Source organism: Tupaia chinensis, unplaced genomic scaffold (assembly GCF_000334495.1).
Source record: "Tupaia chinensis unplaced genomic scaffold, TupChi_1.0 Scaffold000366_1, whole genome shotgun sequence".
In the NCBI taxonomy this organism is placed as follows: Eukaryota; Metazoa; Chordata; class Mammalia; order Scandentia; family Tupaiidae; genus Tupaia; species Tupaia belangeri.
The window spans coordinates 711,071-720,300 of NW_006159863.1; the positions used below are offsets into that span (position 1 = coordinate 711,071).

At 51.6% G+C, this 9,230-nt stretch overlaps 1 protein-coding gene across 3 annotated transcripts in view; it reads left to right on the forward strand.

The window, feature by feature from the left end:
* ZNF395 (zinc finger protein 395) overlaps positions 1-8,999 on the forward strand; it is a 51,971-nt gene extending 42,972 nt beyond the window's left edge. For all 3 annotated transcript variants that reach the window (XM_006153210.3, XM_006153211.3, XM_027773725.1), the window contains exons 4-10: positions 2,088-2,197; positions 3,733-3,968; positions 4,414-4,514; positions 5,188-5,485; positions 6,833-6,925; positions 8,100-8,203; positions 8,484-8,999. In XM_006153210.3, coding sequence (XP_006153272.1) covers positions 2,088-2,197; positions 3,733-3,968; positions 4,414-4,514; positions 5,188-5,485; positions 6,833-6,925; positions 8,100-8,203; positions 8,484-8,595 — 1,054 coding nt within the window. In that variant the 3' untranslated portion in view covers positions 8,596-8,999. The remainder of the gene's footprint in view (positions 1-2,087; positions 2,198-3,732; positions 3,969-4,413; positions 4,515-5,187; positions 5,486-6,832; positions 6,926-8,099; positions 8,204-8,483) is intronic.
* Positions 9,000-9,230: the final 231 nt, after the last annotated feature.

Genomic DNA, 9,230 nt, shown 5'->3' on the forward strand with positions numbered 1-9,230 from the left:
TACATTCTCACCATGTCACTATATTCCTTTGCCAGCCTCCTAGTTAGCTAGGATTATACACACTTACTGTCATGGCCAGTTCTAGGTTTGTTCTGAAACTGATTCCTGGGCCCCCCATGTGGCCCTGGCCTCACCTCATGAAGCTGCATCTCACCACTTGCCCCAGGGTGGCAGGGTCTGGATTTTTAAATTTAATTTAATTTTTAAGATTTTCACCACAGGGTGCACGTGCTTGCTAGAGAGACAGAGAAAAAAATGAGAAATCACTTCCTGGGGGATGGCCATGCCACAGTCCCTTCTCCATTCTCCTCTTGGAATTTTAGGCACAATGTGCCCAGTGTGATTCTTAAGCCGCTGGATCTGGGACTTGAACTGCAGAGGTGGCCATTTGAGATTACCTGCCTTAACCTCCATGCCATCTGCTGAAAACCTACTCTTAATAATCTCAAACTGTTTTAATAGTAAATTGGAAAAGCTACGATTGTCCTGTGTCATTTATAATTGTTTTAGAAACTCTATTATGGGTTATAAATATATGGAGAAATGAAAAATAACAAAACCATTACTTAATAGTTAAATTAAATTAATTGTAATTTAAAACATTAGCAACACTGAGAATTAGAAATATTTTATTTCTTGAGGCTGGCAGGTGGCGTGGTGGTTGAGGGTGCTGGATTCCCACGTGGCCAACCATGGTGGTTTGACCTTGTGGCTTGACTTTTTACCTTCCCTCTCTCTCTCATTCTGTCCCTCTCTGGTCAAATTAAAATAAATAAATATAGTTAAATAAAATAATTCTTAAAAAGCTATTTTTTCATTTAAAAAATATGAAGGGAGGGTCTGGCAGGTGGCGTGGTGGTTAAGGGTGCTGGATTCCCACATGGTTGACTGTGGTTCGAGTCCTGGACCTGGTGGCTTGCTTTCTCACGTTCTTTCTCTCTCTGTGTCCCTCTCTGGTCAAATTAAAATAAATAAATAAATAAAAGTTTAAAAGTAAAATAATTCTTTAAAAAGTATGAAGAGAAACTTGAATAGTGGAAAAAGGTTAATTTTTCCCTATCCTCAAAAATTACAAGCCCTTGAGAACTAAATCCATCCACTTCCACTCAAATATTATGGCTTCCCTTGTTCTTTTTGTTTTCAAAAGTAGATCATGGTATATTCACTGCTCTGTAACTTGTTTTTTCACTTAACCATAAATAATGCACATCCTTCCTGTTTTAAAAAAAAAAGTACTAGAAGTTTAAGCAAGCACAGTAAGAGTGTGTGGGGAGAAAGACATGCAGATTGGGGAGAAACATCATTCTTTTTTTTTTTTTTTTTTTTGGAGGGGTTTTTACGCGCGCGCTCACCAGACAGACAGAGAGAGACATAGAGACAGAAAGAGAGAAATCACCCCCCCAGAGGGGATGGCCATGCCGCAGTCCTTTCTCTTCCATTCTCCTCTCGGGATCTTGGGCACGCACGCACACACGCCCGGCGTGAGTTTTAAGCCACCGGGTCCGGGACGCGAACCGCGGTCAACTATGTGGGAGTGCAGTGACATAGCCATTACGCTAACTGCTGGTTCCCCGAGAAACATCATTCTGAATGAGCATTTTTAGGGGGCTAGCCCGTGGCATGGAGGTTAAGTGCTGGATCCCATGGCAAGCTGCACAGTATGAGTCCCAGACCTGGCAGCTTGAAAAACACAATGAGTGCATGTGTGTGTGTGCCCAAAGCCCTGACAAGGAATGGAGTAGAAGGGACTGTGGTGTGGCCACCCCTCCTGGGTAGTGCTTTCTCACTCTTCCTCCCTCTCTCTGTCTCTGCCCAGTGAACTCACATACCCCACAGTAAAAAAAACAAAAAGAAAAAAGAAAAAAAAGAAAGAAAGAATTAAAAAGAGAATGAACACTTTTCGTGAAGACTGAGGAGAGATCGTCATGATTTATTTCCCTTATGTTTCTTGAGCATGACTGGCTGAATGGAGGGGACAGTTCAGAACTATACGATGATCACGTGAAAATAACTGGAAGTAATGTTTCTGTTATTTTATTTGTGGAAACCCACGAAGTAAGCTTTCTCAATTTCCTGTTTGAATCCAGGAAGTCGGATGCAGTGGAGATGGACGAGATGATGGCGGCCATGGTGCTGACGTCCCTGTCCTGCAGCCCAGTCGTGCAGAGTCCGCCTGGGACTGAGGCCAACTTCTCCGGTGAGCACACAGGGCCTCGCTGAGCTCTGGGCGACCAGAGGCCCACCCCGACGGCCTTCGTTGTGAGCAGCTAATTGCCACGGTCAGCTGGCACCTGGATTTCAGGAGGCTCCTCTCCTGGGCACCTCAGACTGGCTGAGTGCCGTTGAGTTAGATGATGCTTCCATTCTTTGTCCTCAGTTTCATCATCTGGAGAGAAGCTTTCTGGTCATTGTGAAGATGATTGAGTACGGGCTTGATCCGAACTTACCACTTGAGTCTGTTCTTTGAGCGTGGCTCTTTGGCGGGGACCCGAACAAGGTCATAGAGGAATATTTAGTTCACTGAGGGAGAAACATACTAAATGGTGCCCCGGTGGCCTCTAAAAATTCATGCCCTTGTTCCAGGTGCCTAATTTAGCCTTGTAAATCTGTGCAGGCCTACCAGCCAAGGGACTGAAATGAATGAGCTGCAGTCTGAAATACGTTTAATTAATAAAACCCAGCAGTATGAGTTCAAATATATGAAGTAAAACAAAAATGAATTTCTTCTAGTCGTGACCCCCAAATACACTGTCAGTCACACTGAGGGAAGAAGACTTAGTGGGTATCAGCCATTTGACAAGACCGGTAGTGAACCTGACAGGTTTTGGAAATTTGTAACGGCTCTTCCTTACTCCCAGGGAAGAACTTTTTCACTGGTGAGATGTCTCCAAATTGCATGTGACTTAAAAGTGTGGAGGAAAGTAGGGAATTAGCTCTGAGCACTGGTCAGGAGGGAAGTGGCCAATTACAAGCATCTTTCATAAGTAATTTCCCTAGATAGAAAGTAAACGTAAGGGAGGTAAAAGCAGAATTTCTTCACCCAAAGCCTGTAGTCCATGACTAGGCTGCTAAAGTCCTCGCGCTAGGAGGATCTAGCCATGAAGCCTGGTAGTACGTGCTTGCTCTGTTAGCACAAGGAGAGTAAAGAAAATAGTCTTTTTTTTTTTTTTTTTAGGGTTTTTTCATAGAGTGCGCTCACCCAAGAGAGACAGGCATAGGGAAAGTGAAAAATCGCCCCCCAGAGGGGATGGTCATATCACAGTCCCTTCTCTTCTCCTCTCGGGATTTTGAGCATATGTGCACACGCGCTGCATGATTTTCAAGCCACCAGGTTAGGACTCGAACCATGGTTTGCCATGTGGGAGTCTAGCGCCTTAATGACCACACCACCTGCTGGCCCCACCCAGCTGGTCAAACCGTGCAGTTGACCATGTAGAATCCAGGTGCACCAACCAGCAGGCCATGGAACTGCCCAAGAAATACATGTAAATTAGTCTCTTTGCATTCATTCTGTACAGAATGAAGTGGCAGCGTGCTTCTGTGGGGCAGTGATGAGCCGGGTGGCTGGGGCAGAAAATGTCCACTGGGGTGTGTCAGGTCTGCCTTTAGAATAGGAATGTCTGTGGTGCAGGGTACCCTTCCCCAGGTGTCCCAGCTCTCAGAAAGGACAGGCGCTCCTGTCGCTTTGCCTGGGACAAATCCGTGAACGTCTTCTTTTTCTCCCTCGATTAGCTTCCCGCGTGGCCTGTGACCCCTGGAAGGAGAGTGGCGACGTGTCGGACAGCGGCAGGAGCACCACCAGCGGGCACTGGAGCGGGAGCAGTGGCATCTCCACCCCCTCGCCTCCCCACCCCCAGGCCAGTCCCAAGTATTTAGGGGAGGCCTTTGGTTCCCCCCAGACTGATCATGGGTTTGAGACCGATTCGGACCCTTTCCTGTTGGATGAACCAGCTCCGCGTAAAAGAAAGGTATGGGATCATGGGGTGAGTGTGAGCTCAGGCTGAGTAGGGTTGGCCGCCGTAGGGGGAGGGGACCCCAAGGGTCCTAGGTGTTCTCGGACCCCCTCCGTTTCAGTTTTCTTGTGTAGCTTGTGGCCGTGAGATATTCTCAGGAGCCTACTCCTCTTTAATGCAGTTCCTTTTCACCCTTCACCTCTCCCCAGTCCTGCCTTCTCTCCTGCACCCCTGCAGGGGACCGTGCGTGAGAGGCCTCTGGCGGGGTCTCAGCACAGCAGCCTGGGGCCGAGGGCCACTAGGGCCATTTCCCAGATCTGGGCATCGGGCTCCTGGTTGCCCATTTCCTGCTCCCCCAGAGTTCTTAGTTGGGTTGGACAGAGGAGAGCAGGCGGCTGGGTAGGGAGGAGAGGCAAGAGGGAGAAGAACATGCCCGCTACCTTCCTTCCTTCTGCCCTAGAACTCCGTGAAGGTGATGTACAAGTGCCTGTGGCCCAGCTGTGGCAAAGTGCTGCGTTCCATCGTGGGCATCAAACGACACGTCAAAGCCCTCCACCTGGGGTAGGTGTGGAGCCTGGCCCTCCGCCTTGGGCACATCTGGCTGTCCTCTCCCCACTAAGCCTGCGTGACCAGCTTTCCAGAAAAGGACTTGCCGAGGACCCCCAGGATCTCTCTGGCCTCTGCCAAAAAGGCGCCCTTAGGGGAGGAGGCCCTGTGCGTGGTGGTGCAGGTGATGTTGGTGAGGAGGGAACTCCGTCCATCCTGTGGCTGTGTTTTCTTGCCTAACGAGAGGAAGCAACATGCTTTAGTTCTGTGTAGAAACAGGGTTCTCAGGTTCAAGCGCTGGGGAGTGGCCCCGAGTGTGACGGCCATGCTCTGTACCTGCTGCCCCTGGGGCAGGAGCCTATCCGCAGCCCCGAGGAGAGAGCATGCCGCAGGTAGGGGGCTCCCAGAGAGGGTGTGGCAGTGCTCAGCTCGGTGCCCCCTGCTCCAGGAGAGGTTTGCTCATGTTCTGTGAGGGAAAAGCTAGGTGTCAGGACAAGTGGTCCCTGTTGATGTGCAGGTGCGTGATCCTCCATGACACCTGTCAGGAACGGGGCTCCTGGACTTCTTGGGCTTCCCTCTGACTTGTCAGGTGGGACCCGAATACTCATTTCCCTCTTGTGCCTTGGTGTCACTTGGGTTTGAACTGAGGCAGCGTGTCCTGATGGCAGCCACCTCTCCCTTCACACAGGGACACTGTGGACTCTGACCAGTTCAAGCGGGAGGAGGATTTCTACTACACAGAGGTGCAGGCAAAGGAAGAAGCTGCTGCTGTGACTGGCACCCCTGCTCCGGGGACCTCCACCGTCGAGCCAGCTCCTGCCCCCGGCGTGACGGGCCTTCCCCTTGCGGCTCTCCCACCACCTCCACCCAAACCCCGGTTTTCCGGCCCCGAGCACCCTGGCCTGGAGTCTCCCCTGCCCTCGGGTGCACTTAGCAAGTCAGCCCCCGGTTCCTTCTGGCACATTCAGGCCGACCATGCATACCAGGTACGGTGCGCCACCGTGGGGGCTCCGCCTTGCGTCTGACCTGCCACTGGCTATCCTATGACGGGCCACTGACCACCTGATTGAAGGCTGTGTCCTTTGGCCAAATTGCTAATCTCTTAACTTCTATAAAGGAGGAAAAGGGAACTGACTTCACGCTCAATAAGAGCGGATCCTTCCAGAGTTCTACATTGCCAGCTGTCACTAGTGGTTACAGACACCTCATCAAATCCCTACGTAACCAGGGAGATGGATTTGGGCTGGGGAGTCCCTGGACCGCTGGCTGTAAAAGGGGATTCAGCAGTGCAACTGGGCCTCCCAGAGCCAGTCTTAACCCCTCGAACTCAGTTACATTAAAAAACAACCCAGTACCCATGTTTTGAATACCTGCTGGACATCAGGCATTGAGATAAGTGAGCTTTGCAGACAGAACAGGACATAGTCTGTGCCCTTCTGGAGAGCATGGTTTATCTGGACAAAGAGATGCGTGTGAAACTGTGATTAACCATAACACACAGTAGAAGCGCGGTTTGCCTGAGGGGCAGGAAGGCATGGGTACAGGCGAGACCATGCTGTCCTGCCCACGTGGCTGAGGAGGATGCACAGAGGGGCGCCATTTAGTGCACGCAGTACCAGGTACTCAGGACGTTCTTCAGTGCACGCAGTACCAGGTACTCAGTCAACCAACAGATCGTGGCGTGTCAGTTTTTCTTAAAACTCTTTCATGTCTGCATCTTGCTTTTAGCAAACGCTGGGCTGATTTGTAAGGTAGTAATGAAACAGCAGTGCTTTCAGTCAAAAAGCCTTTACCCCCAAGTGCGCCGGCTCTCTTCGCTGGAGTGGGTGGCCACTTAGCTATTTCACCTTCAGACAACGTCCAGCCCCAGCTGTCCCCGTGGGGCCTAGATGGTTGGTGGTCTTACAAATAGACTGAAGCCTGGATATCCAAGAGTTTGTCACTGCTTCTTGTAGTTGCCAGGGGGTGCCACTTCTTATTCCGCCCTGCTCAGAAGGCTTTGGACTTTCTTTGGCAACTGCCTGCAGCCTGTTCTCAGTAGGTGATCCAGCCCAGACGTTAATCCGCTGTGATGATTAAGCCATGGGTCTGGCACGCCAACCCCCTCTGAGACAGGGGTTCCGAAACCAGACTGGAGCCTTGCCGTCCGGAGACGACATCAGATTTGGATACTCGGATGTTGCTCTCTGGATCAGCTTCTGGTTCCGGTATTGTCTGGTCAGCTCCGTTATGCAGAGACGTACCTTCTGCTGCACGAAGTGAAGTTACCGGGATCTGGGGGCCCCTGAGTGTGCCTGAGCAGACCCCAGGCTGACGCTGTCCTGTCTCCGCAGGCTCTGCCGTCCTTCCAGATCCCCGTCTCCCCACACATCTACACCAGTATCAGCTGGGCTGCTGCTCCCTGCACGGCCTCCTCCCTCTCCCCGGTGAGTATGCCTGTCTGTGCCCACTGGCACTCCTGGATGCTAGGGGAAGGCTCTCCCAACATCCCCGGGACTGGAGGCCATCTCACAGCACAGGTTGGCGTTGCCACCTCGCTCCGGCTTCCAAACTTCTGCATGATCTCCGAGTACTGTCCCCTCCACTCCCTGACACTCCTCAGTTGGTCACAGCCCCTTGTGGGAGGTGGAAGGGTGGTGTCGCAGGAGTGCCCAGGCCAAGCATGTTTCATGCTAAGAAAATCACTGGGCGAGGCTGGGGTCAGTGTCTCTCTTAGCTCTGAGTGTCCTCAGTGCTTGTTACGGTTTTCATGCTGAGAGGGAAGGAAAGGGGAGAGGTGGGGAGGTCAGAGAGGATAAGGATGGGCAAGAGTCTGGCCCTGTAGCATGGGGGTTAAGCACTGTGTCTCTGGAGTGGATTCCACAAGGCCGACCATGGTTTAAATCCTGGCCTTGGTGGCTTGCAAAAAAACACTGGATGTGTGTACATGTATGCCCAAAAATAAGGATGGGGTGCAGAAATGGAGCAAAAACATTGCAGTGTGACCTGGCCCTACTGTGAGGTGCTTTCTCTTTTTAGTCTCTGGCAAGTGCATGTGCCCTCTGGTATTTAAGTAAGTAAGAGGGTAAGAAGAGAGAAGATAGGAGTGTCTGAGCGGGGTCAGGAATCTCGGGCCCCTGGGGACCCAGTGCCTACGGCTGTGAGACCCCAGACTGAAATACACTGTGACCCATTTTGAACCACACATAGAGGGCTCTAGCCTGTACTGTCTCCTACCAGGAGGCATCAGCTTTGTGCAGCTCAAATGCCAGGAGGTCAGTGGAATGCCTCCTTCATTCTGCGTGTGCTGAGTCTGACTCCACTGCCACATGTCAAAAAGTAGATTCCTGGATTGTCAAGTGGCTCCCTTGCCCTGGCCCTTGCTGGAGCCTGTGTGTGGCTTTAAGGCCTGGGCTTCTCTCTGCAACCTCAACTCTGCCTGGCTTTCCTGCCAAGGGCTCCCTTCTGCATGGTGGCCTCCTGCACTGGTGCTCCCCCTGGAGCCCAGCAGCACCACCAGGGGCTCAGGAAGTGGGGCTGGCTGTCTTAGAAGTGGTCCTCGGCCATCCCAACTGCTCTCGTGCTCAGGCCTGTGCTCACAGCCCCTCTCCTCGTGCCCAGGTCCGGAGCCGGTCACTAAGCTTCAGCGAGCCCCAGCAGCCACCGCCTGCAATGAAATCTCACCTGATTGTCACTTCTCCACCCCGGGCCCAGAGCAGCACCAGGTGAGACATCCATTGTGCCTGGCTTTCTAGTTTTGGTCTCTCATCTCTGCTGGTAGCCTGGACTCTGAGTCCATCCAGCATAATTACCAGGGTTAGTGGCCAGAAGAAGGACCCACCGATATATGACTTTTGTCTCTTGAGTTCTGGTCCCAGGCACTATCATTCTCTGGTGGGAGCCCCCTTCCAGCCCCTGCCTGTTCATGCAGTCTCAGGCTTGGCGGGGCTCCAGGTCTAACCACCGGTGCATGATCCCCTGACTCTCAAAATTCTCTTTCGGCAGGAAAGCCCGCGGCGAGGCCAAGAAGTGTCGCAAGGTATACGGCATCGAGCACCGGGACCAGTGGTGCACAGCCTGCCGGTGGAAGAAGGCCTGCCAGCGGTTCCTGGACTGAACCGTCCAGCCAGCGTGTCCTCTGTGCTCTCGGGGCCTTGGCAGAAACCAGCCAGACGGAGGGTGGCGATGCCGAGTCAGGGCTCTGCGGCCAAGGTGTAATGCTTCAGACATTTTCTCCCCTTTGTGGGGACATTTTATTTTTTAAAAAAAGAAACAAAAATATTTCCCCCCTAAAATAGGAGAGGACTAAAACTGACCAAGGGTATTCTGCAGCGAACCAGAGACCAAAGAATGAATGACCTTCCCTTTCCTGCATCTCTCTCCTCTAAGGGATTAGTTTGGACGTATCAAAAGAAGGAGCTTGTTCTGTCTCCTGCTGAGTTGGTGAATTCTTTGCTTTCTCAACTCTTCCAGAAAGAACTGTGAGCAAGATGAATTTACTTTTCTTTTAAAAAAAAAAAATAAGCTTCTGGCTGACAGATGACTTGGAGCGGAGTGCCCGGCCGGGGTGGCGAGAGCAGGTGTGGAGAGCTCTGCAAGGTGCGAGCGCTCTTGCCCATCTGAGACGCTTCCGTGACAGTCCAAGGAAACCCTTTTAGAGACAATGATTTGTGTCTGGGTTCCCTCAGACACTGGGTTGCATCCCAACAAATATTGTGTGGCTTCTTCTCAGAGATTGGACTGATAGCTTCT